Raw genomic sequence first — 26,898 nt, forward strand, 5'->3', positions numbered from 1 at the left:
AATCAATAATCTTCTTTAATTATTTATTTTAATTGATATATATATATATTTATATATCATAAAAACAAATTATTATAATCTGCATGTAACATCAAATAAAGTAAAAATTTTTTAATCATTTTATAAAACTTGTATTACATTTATTGAATATGATATTACTGCTACATTTTTGGCTATAGTGTAAATTAAAAATTTTGACATATGTCGTATGTACACCTAGGGTATTTGAAGTTATTATTTTGTTATACTGTAAAGAACAAAATTCTATAAACATGGCGAATGCCAAGGTTGATGATTTGACATACGAGGGAGAATTGAATGAAAGTAATATCAGTAATGGTGTTGAAAATTTGCAAGATTCTCAAGAAGAGACCGATACTGCTCTTCAGGCTGATGAAGAACAAAGAGAGAAATTAGTAAGACTTCCTATAGGCAGAGTAAGAAATATTATTAAAATGGACCCCGATGTAAATTTGGTTAATCAGGAGGCAGTATTTTTAATAGCAAAATCGACGGTAATAACTATTTCAATATTTTTTCCCTATACATTTTACTAAACTTATTGTTATACTATTATTAATTAAAGATTTTATACTTTAACTTTATATAATTCTATCGTAAATACGTATTTGTGTAATGAAATAAAAAAAATATTTATTAGATTAGATTAGATCAGAATTATATTATAAGATATGAGTTTAATTAGTTTGTTAGTATTATAAGTTTGAGTTTAGTTAATTTGAGTTCAACAGTTGTAAGAGTAAATAACTAAGTTCATAAATATATATAGATATATATATATTTATATATATATGTATGTATGTATGTATATATATATTTTTGTTTGTATATTCTAGAATTATTTTTGTGTATCCGTCAATTCATTTTCTTACAGGAACTTTTTATTGATTCATTGGCAAAGGAAGCCTATAAATATACTGTACAAACAAAAAAAAAAACAGTCCAAAAACGAGATATTGAAAATGCAATTAATAATGTAGATGCGCTTGTGTTTCTAGAAGAAATGCTTGAGTAAATTAGGAAGTAATTTTCTTAATTTATATTCTAATTAGTAAGAAGTTATGTAATATAACAAAAAATTGTTTAATAAATATTTTTATATTTTCTAACTTTAATTGTTTTTATAATTAAAATAAGTCCATACAAATATTCTATATTTTTTATATTTTATTGTTTGCATTTTCATAAAAACATTAATAAATAACTTGTATTATTAATTAAAAAATAATGGAAAGCTTTTATATATGATTTCAAAAATTATCTTTTGTTAATATTTTTATATTTATAGAGATTGTTATGTTTATAGAAAGGTAAGGTATAGATAAAATCTATATTACTAAAGAAAAAGTATATGTTACAATATATAGTATAGCTTGTACATCTAATTTATAGCTTTATTGTAAATCCATATGGTATACATGTTAATAGCTGATATATTTGCATATACAAAGCACTTTATAATTTATGGCAGTACAAATAAGGAAGCTTTAATTTAATTAAATATATAAAAAAAAATTCTTAAATGAACATGAATATGAAATTCTGGCATACTTTGGCACTCTCACAATTCAAATTAATTATAATGCAATGATCTACCATTGATCTGTATACATATACATACGTACGTGTCAAAAAAGTTTATAATACCATCATTGAAATAATGCTTTTAGCCATTGTTATTTCTTGTTTCTGCAATTATATTCTGTAAATTACAATTATCAAATATTTCTGCTTTTTATATTACTTTCAGCACCTTAACTTATAATGCACTTTGTACAATGCTGAAAAAATTTGTACATGTTATACTTTTCTAATTAATTCTATATATATGTAACATTTGCAGAGTTGTTAACTATACCTTTAAGATTCATTCAATTTTTTCAGTAGATTTTTGTCAAATTTTCTAAATGCTAATACAACATATGCTTAACAAAGAAGAAGAAAATCAGTCTTACATTTGCAAAATTCCGATAATTAATCTAATAATTATAAATAATAGAGATCATGGATTATGATAGTTACCACAATAGTATAAAATCATCATACAACAAAAAAGACTATGCAATGATTTAATATTTTTTAAAAACATCTGCATACAGAAAAAGAAAATCAAATGTTTTAAATATATTATATTAAAGAGTGGGGTATTGATTAATATTAATATTAATTGAAATCATTCTGAGTATCTTTAAATAAAGTAATCATCTTTTTAAGAATGTTTTAATTCCACATCACGTTCATTTAACATGTACTTAGTAAATATCCCTATGTATAGAATAATATACAAATTAATATTGTATAATACGTTAATTAAAATAAAATAAAATTCATTGGAGATTTTAGATTGTTTTTCATTGTAAAACGTCGTATTTAAATCAAATAAATGTTCTTAAAATCTACTAATTACGTACCTGTGTGTGATGCAAGAAATCTAGCATTAGTAACTTTTCAATGTTACAATAAATTAACTGTTAATGCAATCTTTCCACAACTATAAATAATTAAAAAAATGAATGTATATTAGCAATTAATTTCAATATTGGTTTGTTTTAAACGGAAAGATATGTAATGTAGATTATAAAACTTTTATTGTTAATAGTTTTATACCTTTAAACATAAAATTATTTATCTTAATAATTGTACTGAAAGCATAGTATGTCATATTATTATAGTGTAAGTCTTGATCAGAGGTTTATAAAAAAGAAAAAAAAAAAAAAAAGAAACAAGAAGAAGGAAAGCTATATCTTTTTCATTAGAAAAGTACAAGCTATTTTAAATATGTACAACAAAATCAAGATGCACATTTGTTTCTGTTTTCATGTTTTTCTACATGTTTTGTTTAACACTTTTTGCACTTGATGCATCTAAACATTTTAAAAATTTATTATTCTCAAGAGTATTTTTCTAATGCAAATCATAATTCTTTTTTTGCACGATTTGTTATGTACTCTAATTGAGTCATATACTTTTAGAATATTAGATTGAGAGTATCAGTCACTGAAGACACACTACATTCTCAAGATCTGTACTTGTCGTTATGATGACAATCACTCAAAAAAGAAAAAGAAGTTCAAACCAGTATGTGTTACTCAGTAATCATATATAGGAAATATCATAAGATCTCAAAGCTTCGCGTACATTAGCTTACTTCTTGCGTTTGGTTTTTCGTCTTCTGCAATCTCCTCTAAAGGAACTTTGCTCTGCTGATGTATTAGGATTACCAGGCTTGCTATGGTTGTATAGATTATTTAAAAATTCTTCAAAATCTGCTTCACTGTATTAAAAAAGATAAAAAGCTTTTACTTTAATTTAATTTAAAAAGTTTATTATGTTTATTTATTTATATGCAAAAAAAAAATAAAATATCTTTTTTATTCATTTTTCTTTAAAGTGTTAGTTATGTGTATTTCTACCTTGTATTTGGATCCATTTGTTGTCGTTTTTTACCACTGTTAGAAGTCTGTGGCGGTGGACGTTGACCTAGTACAATTCTATATTGAACGCTATGTGTGTTTGCTCTAAGATGCTTTAAATTACCGGCCTGACAAGCAGCCCAATCAGTGACATCGTACACTGCACCTTCCATACAAGCATAATAATGCCAAAGAAATCCCATTAATCGAGATTCTGCCCATATATCACCCTAATTAAATGTAGATAATTAGATTATAAGTACAAAAGAAAGAGAAGTAAATAGTTGCGATTAAATACGGACTTCTTTTGCACTGTGGCGTATCTTACACTGTGCACAAAACCGGGCAGCATAACAAGGACGTTGAGTCGGAACTCGTTTATGCCTCAAACCACAGTTTGTACACCTTATTGTATTTGCTGCTTGTTCCATTTTTCTATGTAATTGGGATAACAAATCACTTAATTCACCCCAAGCAGCTTCAACCTGTCTTGTTTGATCAAATGCTTGTCTTCGTTCCTGAAAAAATATTGTTTTTAGACAATTTATAATTATTGTAAAATTATCAATTTGCAAATAACAAAAGTATTACTGGTTCTCCAATTATATCAAAAGCATGAACTAATATTTTGAATGCTTCTTCTGCTCCAGGTTGATTATTTTTATCTGGATGCACTAAAAAGGCTTGGCGCTTATAATATTTTTTAATATCATCATCAGAACATGTTGGTGTAACACCAAGTATACTATAAGGGTCTTTGCCTTTACAAGCTAATAATCTCTTCATAGCTTCTTCTCCAGTACTAGGTAATGCAATATTAGCTTCAAGTCCACCATGTATCCAATTTGAATTTTCTTCTTTATCTTCATTTTCTGTCTTCATTTTACGCCAAAAAGCAAATTTACTACTTCCAAACCAATAATCTAATTGTTTGCCAAAAGCATTAAGAATACGTATTTTTGAAAACATTGTTACTACATAAACCCATGAGTATTTTAAATAAAGTATAGAATGGTACCAAGCACATTTGCCACTGAAAAATATATAAGTTATAAAAACACATATATGTGTATGTATGATTTATATATATATATATATATGTATATCTATAAATAAATTAATTTCTTTTATTAATACTTACAGTTGAATAACAAGATTGGCACTCATACTAACTACATCTGATATTAAGTGTAATAACCAATAGAAAATCTTTAACACAATTTTACTCCATCGACTTGCATATTTATTTAAATTTTTACATAGATCCTTAATAGGAGATTCTCTATATTCTTTTCTACGACTTCTTTGACCTTTCTTAATCTGCTGTGCTTTTTCAGCTTGGAAGCGCTTAGAATTTCTTTCCTTAGTCACTTTTTTATCATCTTTATTAATTTTATTATTTTGCTGCTGATTTTTTTCAATTTTCTCAGGTGAGATTGTTTGACTGGAATTATTGATTGTATTTAAATTGTTATTAATTTGTATTGGACGTTTTGGAATATTGCCAGTCGTTTTTGAGTTATTATTTTGAATTTTTGAATTGTTAAGTGTCTCATTTTTGTCATTTTTTTTAGAAGTTTTCAAAACTTTTTTCTTTTCAAACTGATCTGATCTATCAAAAGTATTTATTTCATGAGATTCAGTTTGTGAACCAAGATTATCTAAAGAAACCCATCGTCTTGGAAGATTAGAATTATTTTTTTCTAATACTTTTTTGGGAACTTGAAATTTTGGGGAATTGTGATCATCACTCCCTGATGAATTCTGTCTCTTTAATGATGTAGGTTTAATTTTATTTTTAGAACTCTTATTAGTAACTTTTTTGGTCACAGATTCAATTTTAGGTTTCGTAGATGGTAGAATTAATGGAGAAGGTGGAGTTGGTGCTGATTTTGTTAATACATCTGAATAAGAAGGACGCATAGGTTTTACTTCTGCTACCATTCGTGGTCTTTTGTAGTGACTCTCTGATATATTTCTAGGTAGATCTTCAGAATCTCTGACATCTGTATTAGATTGTGGTACTGGTGTTACATTTGGAGAACCACCAAAAGGACTATATGTTCCTGATTGATTTGGTACCCAATTACAGACAAGATTATCAATTAGTTGTTTCCCATTAAAATTTTGATTTGGCATATCAGATGGTATATTCATACGTTGATCATTGAAAAGTCCATATTCTCTGTCCATTACACCTTGATTTTTATAAGGTGTCATATTTGAAAGTTGACATTGTTCTGCCATTATTTGTGATGCATTTCCATAAATAACATTGATATAATTTCCTCCACCAACATCAAAAGTTCCCACTAAATCATTATTTTCGTTAATACCTAAATGATTTACAGTTTGAGGTGGAAAATAAATAGGATCGGTATTAGTATTATCATAATTTGGCATATCTTGCATATATAAAGAAGTTGCAATTGGACTCATAGATTGCACGCTTTGTGGAGATTGGATAGGATGTGGAGGTCGACTACCAATATAATGTCTTGTTTGACCAGAAGGATAGTCACTCCAATTATGCGGTGGAGTTTGTTGTGGTGATATTCCAAACTGAACATAATGGCCATTAGAACTTTCTAAATCAGCAGTCATTGCCTCTATTATCTTATCCAAAGACATGCGTTTAAAATCAGGAGTTGGTTGTTGCTGTTCTGCCATTTTAGGTTCTATGTATATAAAAACATACAAAACATATTCTTTAGTTTTTTAAGGTCTATCAGATTAAAGGAATTATGTTTAATAATATTTTCATGCAATTAAATACAAATATATATTTTTAAATGCACATAAGCAAATATGTGCGTAATAAAATTGCTATTTTATGAAATAAGGTATATTGCAACAATAATCTTAAAAATTGTATCTCACTTCCGTATTAACAAAACTTAATATAAATAATTTTTACTTAAACAAGTAATAAATAGTAACAGATGTATATAGAATTAAAAAAAATTGATGCATGATACGAGAAATACTCGTAATAAAGATAACATCTCAAACAACTTTGGTAACCTAAAACGGTAGCTCTTAACACTGTGTAAAGAAATATAAGAGCACGGTACTCACATTTGCCAGCTAATGTATTTTGTGAGGATAATTTTACATCGCAATCAAAATAGTTATTTATTTAATGCATTATATTTAAAAATATGCAATGCACAATTTACGCTATATACCATGCGGTTGGCGCAGAATCGGTCATTATATTTATCCGTATGATACGTACTAAGAAGTAAGTTTCTAAACAGATAGTACGAATAAAAATCTTCCCTATGTATATGTGCGTGTGTGTTTTTCTTCTATTAAAATATTAATCGATGAATCTATAAATATTCAATACATTTAAAGAATAATGAATTTATCAATATAACATTTAAAAATTAATAAAACATTTAAAATAATATATTATGATATCGATAAACAATAAATTAATTCTAGTAATAAAAGAATAATACCGCAGTAATGTTACAACGTTTTTAAATTATATCATTAAAAAACGCGCGTGCGAAAATAGAATTTTTATTATTTAACATCATTATATTTGATTAAAGAATGAAGATGCTAATTTTTTCAATATTTATTAAAAATACCATATATATTAAAATAAAATTCTCTGATTAGACATTTTAAAGTCAGTTATATTTGAATCTAGTTACTTTAAACTGCACTAATCAACGATAACCTTTATTTACTATGCTGCAGTTTATTGGTGAATTTCAAACGAGTGAATAGACTCGTGGTGGTTTTCAAATAATTCGTATATTGTTGTTAAATACTTGGAAAATGTATAAAAAAATATTTAAACAAGCTTAATAATTACCAAAACAATTAAAACGTAATAATCGTTAACTTAAATTGACAAATGCATATTAGAATTCATGTTATTTATGTGTATCATTATTTCATATATTTTATCTCGTTCACTGATTCTTACTATTTCTTAAAAACGGTATGTCTTCTGTAATGTTTCATAATATAATTTATTTTTCTTTATTTGATTAGAATCATATGAAGATCATGAATTTGTTATTATAAATATAACGTTTATGTGACATTCAATTCGTAACAATTAGTAGCAATTGTGTGCACTAGTTGAATTCAAACCTTCATTGAAGCAGAGTTTAATTTTTTTTATCTGTTAAATTTAATGTTTTATCTCTCTCTCTCTCTTTTTTTTTTATTATTAAGAAAAATTACGTAGACGTTTGCACAGTTAAAAACAATTTTAGTGAAATGAGTCAGTCAAAGTTATCAACACCAAACAAAACGAAAATTAAGTATGATGGTACTTTAACAAATAGTACAAAAATATACGAATCTCCAATCAAACAAAATGAAAATAAACATAAACAAACAATATATCAAAAGAATGCAGGTCGTTTTACACATTTACCAAATCATATCACACCACCATCAGGATTAACAAAGTTCATTGCAAGGAATCCATTTGAAAATGATTTGACAAGTAGATTGCACATGTCTGTTATCAGTCCAAGTGTTTTTAATAAGGTGATAACATATATTTATTATATAAGGAGATTAATCATATCAGTCATAGACAATCTATAATAATAATATAAATTATATCATTTTTAATATAAAGGTTTCTAATCTCCAACAATCACCTGAATTTGCATGGAGCGTAGAAGAATTAGCTCTAATAAAACCAGCAGAAATAGAAGAATTTCCTTTAGAACAAATATATAATGTAGATCCAGACATTGAATTAAAAGCTCAGGCAGCAATTGATAAATTTTTTATGACAAATGAGATAATACCTAGCCCATGGGAATCTAAAAAAAAAGAATATAAAGTAGACATTAAAATGGATACTCCTAAACGGCTTACTGATAAATCAAATATAATTAAAGATTCCTTTAAAACAACAAAAAAAGATGGTATTAAATATAAGTAAATAATGTTTTTTCAATATAATTATATCATTATTTTTAGGTACATGTCAAACAATTTTATCTCTTCCTCCAAAATTACCTCAAAATGTTGAAGAAGCTTTAAAACCTTATTTTACGTTTAATGAGGTACATTGATAATAGATTAGAAATTTTGATACATATTATTCTGTTTTTGTGTTAAAATATTTGTTCTATTTACATGAATATTTTGTATGCAAAATTAGGAACAAAGTGTAGATAGTGATGATGCAAATTTAAGTACAAGTTCATTAAGGAGAAAATTATTCTTCAATTATACTGAGTGTCTTGAAGATGAAGAGCAAAGTTCTCTGCTAGTTTCACCAATCAAAATGAACACTTCTTTAACATTCTGTAAGAGTCCTCCAGAAAGTGGAATGTTTATATATGGCACACCATTAAAGGTATCAATTAAAATTTTTAATGTTTTTAGTATATTTCTTACAATCATTATTTATCAATATTACTTACAATCATAACTTTCTATACAGAAAAAAAATCAATGTAGAATATGATGTACAAAGTCAAATTTTTTATTTATAGAAATTTTCACGCAAAATGCAGCGTCATGGAACACCTATACAAAATTCTGAAAATCTATCACCCAATATATCTTCTATACTTGATATCAGAAACACATCAGCAGAAAATATGAAAACTCGCTCTCGTTCAGCAATAAAATTAGATTTTAGTCAAAGCATAGAGATGTCTACTTCAGAGAATATTAAGGTTTCTGAAAATAATGAAGTACCAGGTAAATTTTCTATAAAAAATATTACAAGAGATTATATATTAAAAACATAATTACCATATACAATCAATGCTTTATAAATTGATTTTAGATATGGTCTTATCTTCACATAATTCGTATATAAACAAAGAAAATTTTAATCAATCAAATAATGATCACGAGAACATAAGAACAGACATATCTGTAGAAATGAATTCAGTAATGGAAAATTCTACATCTTTAATCAAAGACAATAAAAAAAATGAAATGATTAAAGATATAGATAAATATCATAATAATATTAATGAGATGAAACACTTGCCTGATTTAAGTCAGACTTATAAATTGGAGAACTGTACTTCGCACAAAACTAATATATTTTTGGGAATGTCTGAGAGACAAAGTGTTTCTAATATAGTTCAAGACACTGGATATCAAACTTATTCCATGAATAGTACAACAAATTTAATGGAAAGTAGTTCAGTTAAGCAGAAATTTTATTACAATGAACAGTTTTTAATATCTGACGATGAAATTCCACTTTCTGATTGGAAAGAAAATTTTAAACATTTTGTTTGTTCTACTCCTTCAAAATATAACCATGAAAGGGCTGGTTAAATTCATCTTCTACATGAACGAGGATTTGCTAAATTCTCAGTATTTTTTCATAATTATAAGAATATTTTAAATAAAAGTAAAGACCAGTATAGTTAAATAATATGTGTAGAATTAATGAGTTAATAAGAATATTTAGTTTCTACTAATTTTCATGATTAATATTTTGACTTTTATATATGCATTTTCTAATACTACTATGGTTCCTTTTTATATTTAAATCTCTATTATTTCTTTATTAATGCAATATGAGTATTGTAAATATTTAAATAAGTATGACGTATATATATTTTTAGTATTAATTTTTTTAATAATTGATAATTAATGAGTAATAATTGTAGAAAATATATTTATAAAAAAGTATTTTTTTTTGTAAAGTAATAATTAATTTTTATAATTTGAAATGTACATTTCATGATGAATATACTTATTGATGCCATTATGGAATGAATATGTTGTTAGAAAAAAAAAGAAAAGAATTGAAAATATGAAAAAACTTAATTTTTCATATATTTTTAAATATGATTGCATTTCAAATAAATATTTTTGTGTATTAAAAATGTATACAATAAATTATAAGACTGTTATATTAATACTTTTTATGATATGAAACGTGTATATATTTTTTAATTGAATGTATTTGACTATAATATTTCTTAAAAAAAAAAAAAAAAAAAAAAAGAAAGAAAAAAGAAAATATTTTATAACGAGGACATGTTCTTTTTCTTTCTCTAAAAACATATTTGCAATTGCGCATGCGTTCGTACATGAGGTATAGTTATTGTGAACCATTCAGAGCATATGTGACGTGTGTGACGTCGATATTCTCTAATATGCAGTGTATGCATTTGTGATTGATATTAACATAATAAAATGGCAATATATTTATATTTTTAAGTGACAAAAATATATTAAAATAAAAATAAATTCTTCGATCAGTGTTTGTATCGACATTATTTTAATTCGAGCTCGTATACAGTGATTCATGGGTTATTTGTGTTTGTGAACTTTTATTATCTTTTCGTGTCATGATTTTATATATTACTTGATGTCTCATACCATATAAATTAATGGATTTTAAATATCTAGAATTTTTTAATTTAAATTGTTTATAAAATATGATTATAAAATAATTGTTTTGCACTTATTGTGCAAGTGCTATGTGATATTTTATTTTATGTTAAAAAATTTAGTTTTCATTTGATTTGAATAATTTATGGTACATCTGAAAACAGCTTTGTAAAATTCATGAAATTCAAAGAAAAATGTCAGAATCTGTTGATGAAACTACTGAACAAGTCGATATAATTATTCCTAAGCAAGGGCTGTTATATCAAGAGGAAACTACAGATTATATACTTTGCAAACCAAAAGTAATACCTTTAAAATCTGTCACTTTGGAAAAATTAGAAAGAATGCAGAAAGAAGCAGAACAAAAGCTGAAGGAAAGTCAAGAAATAAATAACAAATCAGATCAAGATAAATAGAATATTAATGCCTTAGCAGGCATGTACAGCATTAGCTGTTGTATAATATAAATAAATATAGATAAAATAATACAAAAATGTTTCTTGACCAATTTCTGATTGAGATTGCTATAGCTTTTTATCTAGCTGCAACTTTATTATATAAATATGGAAATGTGTATAGACAGCATATTATTGTTACAATCTCAGTGCTTATTGCATGGTACTTTTCACTGTTGATAGTATTTATATTACCCCTAGATGTTTCTTCAGTAAGTTATATATATATATATTTGATATTTATATTAGAATATAATATATATAATATTTAAATTAATCATACATTAATTTCTAAAGTAAAAATAAATAAATTTTTTTGTTTAGACTGTTTTTAGGCAATGTATGGAACAATATATACATAACTCAAGTAATGAAAATGCAAATAATACTACAGATGCTCTATTTCATACATGCAAAGATCCTTTACCAAATATACCAGAACATGTATTCCCAAAATTATGGAGGATTGTATATTGGACATCACAATGTTTAACATGGTTAATACTTCCTTTAATGCAATCTTATATAAATGCAGGTGATTTTACAGTACAAGGGAAGCTAAAATCTGCTCTTATTGATAATGCGATTTATTATGGAAGTTACTTATTCATCTGTGGTATCTTATTAATATACATTGCATTAAAGCCAGGATTACATCTTGATGGGTAATGAATGTGTCCATAGTAAAATTTTTACTAGAAAAGTCTTTGATGTTATAATCTTAAACTTATATTTTTAGACAAAAGCTAAAAGCTATTGCTTCCTCTGCATCAAATACATGGGGATTATTTTTATTAGTATTACTTTTGGGATATGCGCTTGTAGAAGTACCACGTGGATTATGGAATACTAGTAAACCTGGATATACTTTGCATTATAGTTATTTCAAAATAGCTAAATTGAGTTCAGACAAATGTGAGGCAGAAGAAACAGTAGATGACATACTTGAGGTATATTTTTTGCCTATAATAAATTATAATAAATAGTTGAAAAAATTATAATAATATCACAGAAAAGAAATTTTTTCCTAGTCCTTACAAGTTGCTACAATATCTATTGGACCAGGCCACCCGTATCATTTTAATTTGGAAACAATTCTACAAAAAATACCTGCTGAACTAAAAGATAGAATGAATAGAAGACAGTTACCAGATGATACACCAATTGATACTCCTTCAGAAAAATCTTTAATTCGATTGCACAAACAGGTTTTGTATTATTTTTTTCTTATGCATGTGTTATGCATATTTTTTTCTTATGCATATGCAAATATATACATTTTTACTAATGATGTTGGTCATTTCTTTCAGACTATTAAAGCTTTACAAACACTGCAACGTGTAGAAACTTTGTGGGGCATTACAGTGGATAAAATCATTCATTTGGAAGATGTAGAAAAAAATCAAGTTAGTCATGAGAGAAGATTTAAACCAACATTTCCTGTACATCGATCATTCCCTCTTCGAATAATTTACAATCCAATTATCGGTAAGAAGCATACAATCTAATAAATGGATATATTTAATATCTTATATCTATCATATATAAAATTTTTATACTTTCATATAAAAACATTTATATATAAAATTTAATAATTGTAAATATAATTACAGAATGGTATTGGAAATGTATTATTAAAAGTTATGTTAAGAGGGTTGCTGCTATTTGTGCTGCTTGTTTATCTGCAGCTGTTGTATGGTCAGAAGTAACATTTTTTAATAAATCACCTGTTCTATCATTGTTTGCACAATTTGTTAATATAGCTAAAGAAAATTATGATTACTTTACAATAGAGGTAAATAATCTTATTTATTTTTTATAATGAAATTCTTTTTTGTAATGGATGATAATACAAATAATTTTCTTATGTTAGGTATTGTCTACACTCATCATTGCTTACCTTTGCTATTGTGCTTATTCAACAATTTTAAAAATTCGTGTTTTAAATTTATATTATCTGGCACCACACCATCAAACGAACGAGTATAGTTTAATATTCAGTGGTATGATGTTATGTCGCTTGACACCACCTATGTGTCTTAACTTTTTGGGACTTATTCATATGGATTCTCATATTATAAAAACGCACATTTTAGAAACACATTATACTCAGGTAAATAGATCTAATCGTAATAACAAATATACATTAATATTTGTATTATTTCCTTATATGTTTCTAGGTAATGGGTCATATGGATGTAATATCCATAATATCTGATGGATTTAATATCTATTTTCCAATGGCAATATTAGCATTTTGTTTGGCAACATATTTCAGTTTAGGAAGTAGATTACTTTCAATGTTAGGATTTCAACAATTTCTTGATGATGACGAATTTACTACAGATCTTGTAGAAGAAGGAAGAGAACTTATTATACGTGGTACATTTGAAATATAAAATTGTATTTGACCCAGAGTATATTTTTGTTTAAGTTATTCTTATTTATAGACTAGATAATATTTTAATAATTTGATACAAATTCTGTTTTCATACAGAAAGACGTAAGCGACAAAGAGCAGAAGATTCTGTATATAGAAGACGTGAATTCCAAGAACGTTTCAATGTTACTGGAAGTTCTTCTCGTTATAGATCATCTAGACAGAATATGGACACAGGTAATTATAATTTGTATAATATAAATGTCAAATGTTAATACAGAAAAATTCCTTATATGATTTACTTTTTCTACAAAAAATCTTTTGTTTATTTTAGTACGTTCTTTAAAAAGAGATGAATCTGTGGAATCAGCAGGAGCTGGTTTATTACGAGATTTCGATTCGACAGATTACTATGTTGGTACAACTTCTGAAATAAATTCATATGGTGCAAACAGTCACTTTGAACGTAATTACCAAACTGATAATTTGTATGATGTGAATTCAGATAATGCAAGATCATTTTCAACAAATACAAACCGTGTAGGACCTGCGCCTAAAGGATTGTTTGATGATCTTTAAAATAAATATTTAAAATACATAAAAAAAATTAACTAATTATAACAAATATAGTCAGATTTATATTGAACTATTGTAATTCATAATTTATTAATTGACTATTAGCTAAAAAAAATAACATTTTGCTACCATGAAAATTGTGTTTTGTAATAATACAGTAGTATGATAAGAAAGCTTGCATTTACCTGCTACTATGTATAGTTATTTACTTTTTAACAATAATAAAAATATGTGTAGAATATAGAGTTAAATAGCCTTAATTTGTTATACCTTTATGTCGATATTTAAAAAGAAAATTAAGGAAACTTAATAAGTAATATAATTAAATAAAAATATGATTTATATTTTAGTTTATTTAATTTTCTTATAATGCCACATAGAATAGGAATAGTGTGAGCATAATCACACATTCATATAACTAATTATCAAAGCGAGCATATAATAAATTTTTGTATAAGAAGCATGTAAACAAGTTTAGTTACGTTAAAACTATAATAAATTTAACAGAAAATAACAATTAACATGTGATAAAGTTATAAATTTGCATTTAATTCATAAAAATCTCCCAATATTTTTTTCTTTTTTCTATATTATTTCAAGAAATATTTAATATCTACGTGAAATATACTATATAGAACGTAATAATAGCTAATATAAAAAACGATAAAGTATAAGCAATAATTATTTTGATTATTTTCATATTTTCTGTATGTGAAATACGATTCTTATTTTGCCTTTGCCTAGGACTTGTCAAATCTGGCATTAATAATAACGGTTCTAATAGTAATAGACTCGATCTATTTGGATGGTGCTCAGGCAATGCTAATTCATCTTGTTTTGTAGTACATGATTGCAAAACATTATTACGATAATTTATCCAATTTTGTAAATCTGTGTCATAGCCTATGTTTTTTATGGTACTGAGGATGCCGTCATGGTTTACTTCAAAAGTCATGGGTATGTATCCATTATTGGATATTCGTGTATATCTATCATTTATATAACGATGATATAATTGTGTATTCACTACATCATTGACTAAATTAACAGTACTAGATATTATAATAATCTCTGGATTCAATGTTGCTTTAAGATCAAATATATCTTTTGGTGGACCACATAAGTAAAATATTCCTGATTTTGTAGTTTTAGAATAATTATAAAGTGGCATACAGTCTTGAGTATTATTGTCTTCTGAAAAATATGTATCACGTTTCATTTCACGTGAAGAATATTTAAAATAATATATATCATTCAGATGATGAAGAATAACTTCTCTAGCATATAAGGGTTTTTTCTTGTATATGTATTGATCACTATATACTGGACTATATTTTGAACTGGCACATTGTTTACATATTTTTTGTTTTGGTAAAAGAAGAGTATTTATTAAAGTCTTTGCCGTTGTAGGACTATATTTCTCATAATAATCTAAAATATCAAATTCAGGCCAGTACTGTGGCTCCTTAATTCTTCCAACTTCTTCATAAACATGATCACTTAATGATGAAGGTTTTATATCACTTTTATCTACATTTTTTCTTTTATTTTCACTGAAATATTTTTGAGAATAATTTGTAGATATTTCGTTTTCACGAACGAATTGTGCTGTTTTATAAGTAACATTTGCGTCACAGGATATAGACATTTCGGTTGCATTAGATAAAGTTTCAATCGCTTCGAAATCATTTTTAGGATCAGAGTTATAATATTGTTTTCTTAGTTTTGATCCATCATTACTTTCTATATTATCTGCTGTTACTATATTTTTAGATTCCGACGAAAAAACTTCATCAACTACAGGAAAAGTTGTTATAGTGCTGCATGGCAGTGCATTTGTTAAAGTAACGTGCTGTTTATCATATGCGTGTGTCTCCGTGCATTGTGTTACTCTTACCTTCTCAAGAATACGTAATTTTTCGTGATCAGTTTTTTTCCTAATGCTACTTTCTTTTTCTAAGTTTAAACATTCTAAGTGTAGCCGGCGGTGGTGAACACACGCAAAATTATATCAATTTATTGAATCTTGATTTTCAGATTGTAATTTTTGTTTGATTTTATTTAAATCATGGAGAACCTGTAAAAAATATTTTTATAAAAAGATTAAGTTCTTTCGATGATAAATACATATGATTATGTAAAAAGACCTCTAGTATAGATGAAGCACTCCATGCTTGTGTTCGACAACTATCTCTACAATATTCTCCATCCTTATTAGTAAGTTCAGGAAGACCACGCCAATGATTCGTAGATGCTTCAACAAAATGTCGTGAAATAATAATTTCAGTTGATTCAATCGTGCGACGCAGTTCATCTACACCCCCAACTAATGGGGCAAAATATAAACGAGCTCTAAGAAAATAACCCATTGGCCAAATCCATTCCTAAAAAGCAAATATACTCTTTAAAAAATGCTAAGAATATAATATAAAAAATTCTACTAATAATGCTGGTTAACTTACTGGCCCTTGATGATAATTCCATCCATGTGCAAGTTTAGTATCATTAGAATCATTTGAATTATCGTAATAACCATTATATGCCCAGTCTGCAGGATCTAATGTTTTCATCCCTAATGGTCCTAATAAAATTTCTTCGACTTTCTTCAATGCTGTCCATGCATGATGTGGATTAAATAATTCTGGGGCCTTTAGGGTAATGAGTTTATTACTTTAACATGAATAATAAAAATCGTATTTTTTTTTTATTTGATTCAAGATAAAAAAAAAATACTTACAACTATCATAGTAATTGGAAAATTAGGACGTAATTGATAATCTGCCCATTCCTGTGTGGCTCCATGACTATCCTTGAATATGCCACGGCGATGGATTAATTCAGGTTTTAATTCACCTTCTGTGGACACTTCGTTTATATAAAAATATTTTTCAAAATTTGCGGATATTTTGTCTGCCCATTGTTTATAACTCCAAGTTACTACAGTTCCTATTATATAATATAAATAAAGTATTATATAATATATATTAAAAAATATAATATCATATATCTCCTACTTGTAAAACTATATATTTCTTCCTACCATCACGATTTTTTCTTTGAACACTGCCATAAGGGAAAAGATTTTGTTTATATAGTTCAGCTAGAAAACTCAAAATACTTTTACTAAGACCAATTATTTCTATAGCTGAGCCATCTCTTGGTGTAGCAGGTTTCCCTTTGTTACCAGCTTTTTCAGATGATCCCATTTTATCCATCCATGTTCCACAATTAGCATCATTACCACCAAAAATAAAACCTGTTTCTGGATGCACACCAATTTGATTATTAAATCCTCTATCAGTCATGTGTTCATCAATTTGTTTTCCAGCATTTCTTTCTCTGAAGCAAAGTCCTTGAAAATGTACCATAAGTGCTTCTTGTATAACATCATACAAAGGTTGGTCCTGCAATATATATATAAATATAACATATATTGAAGTCATGTTTTACTGATCATATTACATCAATGGTTTATTGAAATATATAAAAGTTATATTTTAAAATAACAACATACAACTTGTCCTGCTGGTAACGAAGGAGAATCATCACTGGGAAAGAGTCTTGAAACTTTATCTGATAGAATCTTTAAACCATTTGGAACTTCTTGAATATAACATTGAATAGTATATAACCACCACCACAAGGCATCGCGGCAATTATACCTTTAATACAATAAAAACATTACATATGTATTTATGTCAACATTTTCAAATATATGATTATTTATATATTCTACCTTGCATTTTTTCCTTTATCTAAAAGATTTGGTATTAAACCATGTCGTAAAGTACCAGCAAAACCAAGGATTATGAATCTAGCTTCTTGGTGTCTACCTGTTAAAAGGAGTAAACCTCTTAAAGCAATAAATGTATCTCTACCCCAATTTCTCATGTATCCTACTACAAAGTGTGGTAGACCTGCTGATAATGTTAAACATATTTGTTCTGTGTCTCCATTATATTGTATCACTTTTGGCTTAGGAGGATCTAAATTTGGTGATAAGTCTGGTAATTGGGCTGATTTTACTATACCTCCCATTTGTACTGAGACTAAAGAGAGTATTTTAATAAAAGTAGAACCATTCTTCACAAAACTATAACCAAAATTATGTAATAGTTTTTAACTAAAATATTATTTTAATAAAAATTAATTTTTGTAATACAATAATATAAACATACATACCTTGACATTAAAGCATAACATTGTTCCAATAAAGTTATGTAGACATTAGTAACAATCACATCAAAATAGCTTGGTACTAAATAACGAGGAATTAATTTAAATGGTTCAACTACTTCCTCTAACCATTCTCCAAGAGCTTTAGTACCATGATCCTCCTTAAGTCGTTGCCAAATATAATCTATTTAATATAATATAAAATTATAAAGTAATCATTTGTATTTATGAAAATGTAGATGATTTGTTTAATAATTTAATCAATGTTATAATAATTCAAAATATGTTAATGTATTTACCTATTAACCAATTCCCCTGTCTTAAATTAGCACATAAAGGATGACCAAGATCATTATTTGGTCGAATATCTGCTAATACAGATATAACACCTAATCGAAAATGCAGAAAAATGTAAATATATTTTATATACAAAACGGTAATTTATTATATTAACTTGCCTTGTAATCCTGCATAGACTAAAGGTCCATAACCAGGTATGTCATATACTCCAAATTTATTTGAAGTTTCATCACGTTCTTCTTGATCACATCTATAGAGAGCTTTATTCAAATCTACAAGATCCATGCGAGATACAACAACTCGCAAGTCTGAGCTTTTGTTTGATGTGATTAAAGAAATAGTGTTTTGAAGTTTGGCCAGAGCAGGCTTTATATTAGCATGAAGAGATACCCTATAATAATGTTATAATTATAAAATATATAATAAAATAAGTTTTATAATTGCTTACCGGATAGCAATAACAGAACCAGGTATAAAATTGATAAAGTTAAGCTGTGTTATTTTAGGATCTCCTGAATCAACTTTTTCTAACATAGTAGAATCACAAATCTGAATATGTTCTTTCAAACTGATAACATACTCGGACATTCCATTTATGATATTTTCATCCTTAACAAAGTTTTGTGGATAAAGAAACGGAGATGTACCATTTCTAGAATATAACATATTAACGCGTTATATATTGTGTATTTATATTTATTATATTTTCATTATATTAAATAAAATGTTTTACTTTGTTCCACTGTGTGATAATGAAGCTTCCAAAATGATTTCTTCTACAACACCTTCTACTCTTAATGGCTTTATATATCTTCTCAAATCATTAGCATTAGGGTCAGGATGTTTGAATGCTGTAAAGGCAACTAAAACAACACTGTCATGAGTAGAAGGTGAATGTCTTGTTACTGCAACTACATCAGAATCCATTTGATCGACAAATACCTATAAAAACGTAGAATAAATTAGTAAAATAATGAATAGTAATTTTAATATGATTTTATGAGATACTATGAAATTTTATGTAAAGACATTTACTTGGGAAAATTTCTCTTTGCCAAGAGTATAATGTAGTTCGTTCAAAGCCCTTTTAGCTTTAATTATACCGTTTCGATGATTTACAAATTTTATACCATCTACCAAATTATCATCATCTGTCCATGATGCATATTGTCTTGTTTCATCAACAACATGAATCTATAATTTTGAAATTTATTCAATCATATATAAATCTTGTTTCTGTTATCGTTTATTGCATTTCTTAATAAATTTAGAAGACTTACATGATGTGGCACTAATTCATCATATCCTCGATTGCTTCCACTAGCACAACATGCCATTGATACAAGCCCAGTACTTGGGAGTAAATCAAAAACACTTCGTTTTTCGATTGGACTAGGATTATCATGAGTTTGATCCAAGAAAAGAGCATGAGCTATAGATGGTACTAATGGTCGTTTACGTGATGGCAAGAAAGCTCCAACGGGTTCTCCTCCATATCGGTAAACTAATCGTCCTTCCTCATGACTGTCCCATGCAGACATTGCCTCTACATTATATATGTACGTATAAATCAAATTTATAAAAGTCGTAAGAGAAAATATATTTGAAATATTTTTTTTAATTCAATATTATCATACCTCTAATCAAAGATGTAATGCCAAGACGATTAACGAAAATGTTATCTTTTTGATCAGAATTCGTAAATAGTTCTGCAACTACATACAAATCAGGACGAATGCGACGAGCAGCGTCTAACATGTGCTAGAGAAAAATTATAATCAATAATATAATCAATAAACACGATCTAACTTTTTATTAAAAAATAAAAAAAAAATGGAAATATTGATATACCTCAGCAACAGGAATAGGTGTAGAATGACAATTATCAAGACGTATACCATCAAAAATCTTGGCAGTCTGCTCTACATATTTTGTCATGTGATCCCACAAAAAAGGACAATCCTCTGGTTTTTCACCATATCTGCGATAACAATTAATATTTAAAAACATTAAAAAATGAAACAATTAATAATATAATGTACTTCATTACCTAAGCTTCACACTATCACCCCATGCAATAAGTTCTCTTCGAATATAGATATTTGAATCAGGGTCAGCAAAGTTTTTTAAAGGGTCTCCATTCATAACCCATCCATTATGAACCATCAGATAACAACCAGCCTCTGAAAACATTGTTGCTTCTCTTTCAACTAATGATTTAGGAGCTCCATAATCAGTAAAATATCTACAAAATAAAATCCATGATAATAACACTGTTTTACTTCATTTATATTTGCTTTAATATGTTTTTTCACACTAAAATTACCGAGGTACGAGTGGATTTCTTTCACTAATTTCCTTAATCCTGGGTCCATCTGCTTGCACTCTAAAATATCGTATGCCTGCAACTGTATTTTCAACAGCTGCATTCAAATGATTTTGAATTTCATTTATAATTATATCATTAAGTTCTTGTAATTTTTTTCTAAGATCTTCTGCACAACGTTTCAGGCGAGTTTCCTCATCAAAACAATCAGCCCTATGAAACAAATTTATTTCTTGAATTAAATAACATTATTTTAAATATTAATTACGATATATTAAAAAATACAATCTCTACCTGTATGTATTATATTTTTTAAGAGCAAGTGGCATATCTATAGTTGCTTTTAATCTACGAAATTTGGGATCTTTTATTATTTTTATATCCTCTATTGGTAATTCATTAATATCTTGAGGGATTTGAGTTCGTGCTAAATTTAAAAATTCTGCTATTGTTTCGTTAATATCCAATATATACAATTCATGGATTTTTACAAGTGGTAAAAAATATGCATGTAGAGCATGACGAATAGACTGAAAATTAGAAAAAGTAATGTAATTGTATTTTTATCCCCTATATTTGATCTTTTTTTTTTTAAATATTTTGTTTTTAATGAATAATTATTTAAATACTAATAAAGATACAATACTTACATTTAAATGATCCTCTGTTTCAACTACTGTAGGAATACCTTTAAATTCCCACTCTCCAGAAGCAACCTGAATTGTTAATTCAAATAAAGCAGAGTCTAAAATGTATGCAGGACGTAAATGAGGACTGTTGATACAGTTGTATGTGCATTCTGGATGAGAGACTAAGAAGGAACTTTCATTTGCTGTATGATTTAAAACAACATCACATATACTTAACATCTATAACATAGAATTGTAATTAATCATAGTGATATACAAAAATATAGTTATGTATGAGGAACTCTTTTGGATTATAAATATTACTTACTTTCCATTCATTACGAATTTTATTTATAAATTCATCAATATCGTCAAAAGTAATTACTGTGTCTCCATCATTGAAGAGAGGATTCAATTTTAATTGGTCACTTAAACTGTAGGATGATTTAGACAATCCTAATTCCTACAATATATATTTTTTTATGAATGATATATAGTGAATAAAGTTAGTAAAAGATATCAATTACCTGAATTGGTGTAAAATGTATCACATTATATCCAGAATTATGAGCTACTAGTAATTTATTTTCCCAAGTGGAAAAGGGTCCTAAACTTTTTGCCAATACAGTTTGACATTGAATGCAATCTAATGGTAATAATTCTCCACGTTCTCCAACTTTTAATTCAGGATCCACCATCAAATATCCAGAAGCAATGGCTTTTATTCTTGATTCAGTACTATAAACAGTTTTATTAATATAATATCTCAATACTATTTACAGTTTATTTATTATATTTTGTCAGATTAATTTATTATTTTCAGTACTATTATTAGTTTAATAACAGTTATGAAATGATCATTTATATAAATTATCTATGTAAAATCTTACCCAGAATCCATAACATAATAGTGAAAGGAACCAGGTAAAGTTAGAAGTAAATTAGCAGAATCATTTATCCAAGGTAATTGGTAATATGTGTGCCTTTCAAATTTCTGATCATTTGATAGTGGATGATTAGTAAAAACATCAAGCGTCTTTCCAAGAAGAGAAGCTCCAAGTTTGAATTCCACTTTCCATCCTAAATAAAAATTGATGTTTCAATTTCAAAATAAAAAATAATAAAATTATTCCTCAATTATATCAAATATATACCTTTCTTAAGTCTATATAAAATTCCATCAAGATGTTCTCCTTTATTTAGAGTCAAGACTCTTACTTGTTGAGAGTCCTGGCTCTCTGCAGATGGACCACGTTCAGTCATATTTTTATCTATTGCCTAAAAATAGTATTAAATCTTATTAAAAATAATTACAATTATTTGTAAAATAAATTAATGATTAATTGGTGTAATAAAGCTTTACTAATAGCAGTTTCCAATGTTTTTTTCACACATTATTGCACTATTTTATATTATAACACAGCACGAAAATTGACTGCTACACAAATTTACTTCCAACAAATGTTTTATTATTAGAAGTATGTTATTATGTTTATTATTAGTAGTATAATACAAAATAAGTTAAGAAACGCAATCAAAAATACTTTATATATATTATAAACTCAATGCTTCCACAAAATATATTTATGAAGAAAATGTTTATCTAGAGGATTAGTACTTACAAGTTAAACGTAGTAAATAGACAAGCATTTGACTGACATGAGCCTTAATATAAGTTATTGGCACAAAGAAGCTACAGAGCGTGCAAAACGCATGATATTACATTACACAGTTCTGCTGCATGAACATACATAAAGCTTGAAGCTATTCTTACTCTACATACTTGGATTACAACTCTATGATCTAGTGGATGGATGAGAGAAATACTTCCTGTCATAAGATTTGTTAGTTTTCAAAGTAATAATTGTGCTTAAAAAGATTGTTGTTATTAAAAACATAACAATAATTCTATAAAAGATATAACAGAATTTGATAAATATTGGTGACATTTTTACATCCACACACTATATCATATATGTCAAAACTTACACAAGACAAGAGAAACCTCAAATAGCGGCATTTACATAGACGTTGTAAAAAGCTCTTAAATTTCCTTATAAGCATTTGTACTGCATTTCCAAAAAAATGCTTTATTGCAAGCATTGAATCCATTGTTAAAAATAAATAGATTATTTAAGTTATAACTATAGCTTTACATAAGATCTGTACATAAATGAGTCTTTATTAATCAGCTGCAATGTTGTTTTTACTATGCTTTAGAACAGTGGAGGATGACACATTGTATTACCTATAACAAATATGTTGTAGTAATCATCCGTAATATATATTTATATACATAATATCTGTAATTCAAAGAAAAGACTTGCAACATCAGAAAGAATATACAACAAAATTGATAAATAGTAAACATTTTATTTACATGTTTACTTCTTATAAAATTAAAGATAAGAAACATAAGAAGTATATAGCAGTAAATTAATAAGTATAATAAATATAATACTGATAAACATTGTTAATTAATTGTAATAACAATGCTTAAATATAATTACATTATAAAATTAAAAATATATATATATATATATATATATATATATATATATATATATATATATGAGAGAATTATATGAGATATATATAAAAGAAATAATTGTATATATAATATTTACTTTTTAATATGATATATGCTTTTGTTTTTGTCTAAAATATCATAAAATGATCTAAATAAAAATAAATATAATTTTGAATATAATAAATTACTATACCTGACATAAGAAAATCCATATATATTTAGTTATTTTACTTTAAAAACACAAAAATTATTAAGAAAAATATACAAAATATTATTTCTTCTTATTATTAATTTGAATCCGATTAATATAATCACTTATGTTGCCCAAGAATTTAACAGAAAGTAAGAGCAACAAGTGATTAAAGTTCTATACTTAATAGACACATATACTATCTTAAAATGTATGTCTATATACACACATATATATTCGGATTAGTATTTTTATGACTTAACAAGATAATTTCATTTAAGTGATACCATTTTCATGTCAGCTAAGAATATCACTAAAAGCCAATTCAAACGAAACAAACAACTAAATAGGCACAAGGTCGGTCATGACATTCAACATTATTTAAAAATATATAAAAATTGTAAATAAACAAGCGGGATAACATTAGTCAGTATAACTTATAGTTAACGATAATACACATAATTCACCTGATCATTAATAATTTACGTTGAAATATAAAGGATTTAATTTGACCTCTACTTTGTTAGACAGATCTTGAAGGTCACGAAATAGAAACGTGGTTCATCTTAAAAATACAGATCTAGCAGACGACAGAAGGACTTTATACGAAAAATTCGGCTTTTTTCATTGGTTGTTATGTTGCAGCAACTTCACGTGACTAAATTTGAAATTTATAATATTGTTATTTCATATTCCAAACTTATATACAATGAAACGTAATTTTTATAAAAAATACTTATATACTTATATAAATACGTAAAACATTCATAATGCATTTATGCATGTGTAAAAACGCAAGGATCAATATATATTTAATATATGACTGTAATTATGACATAAATTTTATAAAAAGATCGTAATATGTGTGTTTGTGTGTGTATGTGTGTGCTGTGTATTAAGAGTATATACATCGATATTTAAATAAATATTTAAGTACAACTTCAAAGAAATATCACAATGTGGCGGTAATTTTTAATTTAATCTTTTGTCAACGAGAATTTGAATGAGGGCAATTAAGCGAAAAATATTACATGGAAATTGTACATTGGCATATATTATTTACTGTTTATTTTATTTTTATAATTTTCATTGCAAAATACTATGCTCAAACTGAAATATATGAGGATTATAATTTTGATCCTGAATTTGATTATTCACAATTAAGCAGTACTATTGAATATGAAGAAACTAATTATTCTTCTCACACAAAAACTGTTATACATAAAAGTAAATAATTTCTAATTTGTTAGTAGGATTTTATTGTTCGATAACCTAAAATATATTTATTGTACATTAGCATTAGATAAAAAAGTTAAATGCGATGAGGACCAGATATTATTTTATTTGGCTAAACTACAAGTTATTAATCCAGAAAGTATATTATTAATTGCTTCATACAAGGACATTGAACATTTTTGTAGGTTTGTAAGTTATGTGATCTTAATGAAATTATAGATATTTGTAAATAAAAAATGATATATATGATCTGTTTTTCTATTTTAAAGGAAAATAGTTGAAACTCTTGATTCAATTGATAATGTAATGCAAACATGTACACCTTTGCCAGAAGACCATTTATATATGCAACTTATAGCAGGATTAAGAGTACTCAGTAGTAAACTTTGTGTGTATGAAAATTATCAATCTAGTAAGTCCTTTAAGAAGTGTGTATATGTATATATGTGTGTGTATGTGTGTGTATCACAGAAAAATAATAAACAAATTTGAATGAAATAGTATTTAGAAAATATATGAAGTGTTATCAAGAACTCCACGATGAATATTTGGACTGTGTAGGACCAACAGATTGGACAGAAAATATGGAAATACATGATCTGTGCGAGTATGCATATAAAGAATTTGTGTTTATGTATATAATAATTTGTTTTATATGCAAATATTATAATTTTTTCTTAGTCAATTCAAAGCTATATCTGATTGTTACTATACATTAACTGCTGTGTTATGTGGTATCAAAGCTGCAAAAATTCTTAAGGAACTCGTTGTGCAAGTTATAACTGCTGTTATTTGGGTAAGAATATATTTAGGTTTATATTTAGGAATATAATATATAATAATAATATTTTTAAGAAGGTTGAATTTTTAATAAAATATTAAATTTCCTTTTAGACTAATTGTCCTAATGTATACAAGGATCCAGTTGTTTCAGATCCCATGCCAGATCTTATGAATTCCAAGTCATCTTGTAATACTTCTATCAATTTTATAATTGTAATAATATTTATAAATATATTATAAATTAAAACATTATTTTCTTTTCTTTTAGAACAGTTTAAAAAATGTAAAAATTTATATTTTTAATTAAAAGGATTAAGTTTACTACTGCAAAAATATAAAAAGAAAAAGAATTTAAACTATTAAGAAAAAACTATTTTTTTTTTAATTATTTTGTTATTAATATTATCTGCAATAATTTGTAAGATAAAAAAATAATGGTCTAAATCGATAGTTAACCTCAATTTGGAAGCATATTAAATGTTATTAAATAAATGTTCCTTGAATAGGAAAATTTATAATTTACA

At 26.4% G+C, this 26,898-nt stretch overlaps 6 protein-coding genes across 12 annotated transcripts; 4 read left to right on the forward strand and 2 right to left on the reverse strand.

The window, feature by feature from the left end:
* Positions 1-272: 272 nt before the first annotated feature.
* Positions 273-1,136, forward strand: LOC127065222 (DNA polymerase epsilon subunit 4). The gene is made up of 2 exons (XM_050997279.1): positions 273-515; positions 896-1,136. The coding sequence occupies exons 1-2, from the start codon at positions 273-275 to the stop codon at positions 1,034-1,036; spliced, it is 384 nt and encodes a 127-aa protein (XP_050853236.1). The 3' UTR covers positions 1,037-1,136.
* Positions 1,137-1,394: 258 nt separating this feature from the next.
* On the reverse strand, positions 1,395-6,681 carry LOC127065216 (dnaJ homolog dnj-5). Of its 3 annotated transcripts, XM_050997268.1 has the most exons (8): positions 6,513-6,681; positions 4,576-6,112; positions 4,026-4,467; positions 3,737-3,952; positions 3,435-3,664; positions 3,170-3,295; positions 2,433-2,512; positions 1,395-2,286 (listed from the first exon to the last, which is right to left on the reverse strand). In XM_050997268.1, exons 2-7 carry the CDS (start codon positions 6,102-6,104, stop codon positions 2,476-2,478), a joined length of 2,580 nt encoding a protein of 859 aa, XP_050853225.1. In that variant the 5' UTR covers positions 6,105-6,112; positions 6,513-6,681; the 3' UTR covers positions 1,395-2,286; positions 2,433-2,475. The 3 variants fall into 3 exon arrangements, with proteins under 3 accessions (XP_050853225.1, XP_050853224.1, XP_050853226.1); XM_050997267.1 differs by having other exon boundaries at positions 1,395-2,512; XM_050997269.1 differs by having other exon boundaries at positions 1,395-2,512; positions 3,160-3,295.
* Positions 6,682-7,144: 463 nt separating this feature from the next.
* On the forward strand, positions 7,145-10,011 carry LOC127064987 (protein aurora borealis). 2 transcript variants are annotated; one of them, XM_050996739.1, is made up of 7 exons: positions 7,145-7,395; positions 7,676-7,955; positions 8,050-8,344; positions 8,400-8,485; positions 8,584-8,781; positions 8,921-9,131; positions 9,220-10,011. In XM_050996739.1, the coding sequence occupies exons 2-7, from the start codon at positions 7,680-7,682 to the stop codon at positions 9,723-9,725; spliced, it is 1,572 nt and encodes a 523-aa protein (XP_050852696.1). In that variant the 5' UTR covers positions 7,145-7,395; positions 7,676-7,679; the 3' UTR covers positions 9,726-10,011. The 2 variants fall into 2 exon arrangements, with proteins under 2 accessions (XP_050852696.1, XP_050852697.1); XM_050996740.1 differs by having other exon boundaries at positions 7,151-7,281; positions 7,635-7,955.
* A 1,134-nt stretch (positions 10,012-11,145) lies between these two features.
* On the forward strand, positions 11,146-14,449 carry LOC127065327 (LMBR1 domain-containing protein 2 homolog). 2 transcript variants are annotated; one of them, XM_050997506.1, is made up of 10 exons: positions 11,146-11,460; positions 11,573-11,913; positions 11,988-12,198; positions 12,280-12,456; positions 12,559-12,736; positions 12,862-13,043; positions 13,122-13,361; positions 13,429-13,630; positions 13,746-13,865; positions 13,963-14,449. In XM_050997506.1, the coding sequence occupies exons 1-10, from the start codon at positions 11,287-11,289 to the stop codon at positions 14,205-14,207; spliced, it is 2,070 nt and encodes a 689-aa protein (XP_050853463.1). In that variant the 5' UTR covers positions 11,146-11,286; the 3' UTR covers positions 14,208-14,449. The 2 variants fall into 2 exon arrangements, with proteins under 2 accessions (XP_050853463.1, XP_050853464.1); XM_050997507.1 differs by lacking the exon at positions 13,963-14,449 and having other exon boundaries at positions 13,429-13,651.
* A 1,068-nt stretch (positions 14,450-15,517) lies between these two features.
* LOC127065326 (glycogen debranching enzyme) lies at positions 15,518-24,652 on the reverse strand. Its single transcript, XM_050997505.1, has 26 exons — positions 24,359-24,652; positions 23,625-23,883; positions 22,790-22,913; positions 22,526-22,715; positions 22,163-22,373; positions 21,964-22,098; positions 21,657-21,875; positions 21,301-21,536; positions 21,007-21,219; positions 20,731-20,925; positions 20,532-20,661; positions 20,318-20,441; positions 19,961-20,226; positions 19,716-19,874; positions 19,414-19,622; positions 19,129-19,332; positions 18,839-19,071; positions 18,680-18,769; positions 18,387-18,564; positions 17,941-18,297; positions 17,719-17,866; positions 17,245-17,608; positions 16,942-17,150; positions 16,667-16,852; positions 16,352-16,588; positions 15,518-16,281 (listed from the first exon to the last, which is right to left on the reverse strand). Exons 2-26 carry the CDS (start codon positions 23,745-23,747, stop codon positions 16,216-16,218), a joined length of 4,806 nt encoding a protein of 1,601 aa, XP_050853462.1. The 5' UTR covers positions 23,748-23,883; positions 24,359-24,652; the 3' UTR covers positions 15,518-16,215.
* Positions 24,613-26,626, forward strand: LOC127065329 (uncharacterized). 3 transcript variants are annotated; one of them, XM_050997510.1, is made up of 7 exons: positions 24,613-24,712; positions 24,883-25,582; positions 25,653-25,776; positions 25,861-26,003; positions 26,093-26,198; positions 26,273-26,387; positions 26,486-26,626. In XM_050997510.1, the coding sequence occupies exons 2-7, from the start codon at positions 25,387-25,389 to the stop codon at positions 26,612-26,614; spliced, it is 813 nt and encodes a 270-aa protein (XP_050853467.1). In that variant the 5' UTR covers positions 24,613-24,712; positions 24,883-25,386; the 3' UTR covers positions 26,615-26,626. The 3 variants fall into 3 exon arrangements, with proteins under 3 accessions (XP_050853467.1, XP_050853468.1, XP_050853466.1); XM_050997509.1 differs by having other exon boundaries at positions 24,675-24,781; XM_050997511.1 differs by having other exon boundaries at positions 24,651-25,180.
* The last annotated feature ends 272 nt before the right edge of the window (positions 26,627-26,898 follow it).

The sequence above is a fragment of the Vespula vulgaris genome, chromosome 7 (genome assembly GCF_905475345.1).
Source record: "Vespula vulgaris chromosome 7, iyVesVulg1.1, whole genome shotgun sequence".
In the NCBI taxonomy this organism is placed as follows: Eukaryota; Metazoa; Arthropoda; class Insecta; order Hymenoptera; family Vespidae; genus Vespula; species Vespula vulgaris.

What these genes read in the sequence shown, in the direction of transcription:
- LOC127065222 (XM_050997279.1), top strand. Translation starts at nt 273, where the DNA reads ATGGCGAATGCCAAGGTTGATGATTTGACATACGAGGGAGAATTGAAT. An exon ending in TTTTAATAGCAAAATCGACG is followed by an intron (nt 516 to 895) that starts GTAATAACTATT and finishes ATTTTCTTACAG; the next exon opens with GAACTTTTTATTGATTCATT.
- LOC127065216 (XM_050997268.1), bottom strand. Translation starts at nt 6,104, where the DNA reads ATGGCAGAACAGCAACAACCAACTCCTGATTTTAAACGCATGTCTTTG. An exon ending in GCCAATCTTGTTATTCAACT is followed by an intron (nt 4,468 to 4,575) that starts GTAAGTATTAAT and finishes TATATTTTTCAG; the next exon opens with TGGCAAATGTGCTTGGTACC. An exon ending in CGAAAAACCAAACGCAAGAA is followed by an intron (nt 2,513 to 3,169) that starts GTAAGCTAATGT and finishes AATTATTTATAG; the next exon opens with TTGTGGAAAGATTGCATTAA.
- LOC127064987 (XM_050996739.1), top strand. Translation starts at nt 7,680, where the DNA reads ATGAGTCAGTCAAAGTTATCAACACCAAACAAAACGAAAATTAAGTAT. An exon ending in GTCCAAGTGTTTTTAATAAG is followed by an intron (nt 7,956 to 8,049) that starts GTGATAACATAT and finishes TTTAATATAAAG; the next exon opens with GTTTCTAATCTCCAACAATC. An exon ending in TAAAACAACAAAAAAAGATG is followed by an intron (nt 8,345 to 8,399) that starts GTATTAAATATA and finishes CATTATTTTTAG; the next exon opens with GTACATGTCAAACAATTTTA.
- LOC127065327 (XM_050997506.1), top strand. Translation starts at nt 11,287, where the DNA reads ATGTTTCTTGACCAATTTCTGATTGAGATTGCTATAGCTTTTTATCTA. An exon ending in ATGATTACTTTACAATAGAG is followed by an intron (nt 13,044 to 13,121) that starts GTAAATAATCTT and finishes TTCTTATGTTAG; the next exon opens with GTATTGTCTACACTCATCAT. An exon ending in TAGACAGAATATGGACACAG is followed by an intron (nt 13,866 to 13,962) that starts GTAATTATAATT and finishes TGTTTATTTTAG; the next exon opens with TACGTTCTTTAAAAAGAGAT.
- LOC127065326 (XM_050997505.1), bottom strand. Translation starts at nt 23,747, where the DNA reads ATGGATTCAATGCTTGCAATAAAGCATTTTTTTGGAAATGCAGTACAA. An exon ending in AAAAAATATAATACATACAG is followed by an intron (nt 21,220 to 21,300) that starts GTAGAGATTGTA and finishes TTTGTTTCATAG; the next exon opens with GGCTGATTGTTTTGATGAGG. An exon ending in GGTTCTGTTATTGCTATCCG is followed by an intron (nt 19,072 to 19,128) that starts GTAAGCAATTAT and finishes ACATTATTATAG; the next exon opens with GGTATCTCTTCATGCTAATA.
- LOC127065329 (XM_050997510.1), top strand. Translation starts at nt 25,387, where the DNA reads ATGGAAATTGTACATTGGCATATATTATTTACTGTTTATTTTATTTTT. An exon ending in GTATGAAAATTATCAATCTA is followed by an intron (nt 26,004 to 26,092) that starts GTAAGTCCTTTA and finishes TGAATGAAATAG; the next exon opens with TATTTAGAAAATATATGAAG. An exon ending in TTATAACTGCTGTTATTTGG is followed by an intron (nt 26,388 to 26,485) that starts GTAAGAATATAT and finishes ATTTCCTTTTAG; the next exon opens with ACTAATTGTCCTAATGTATA.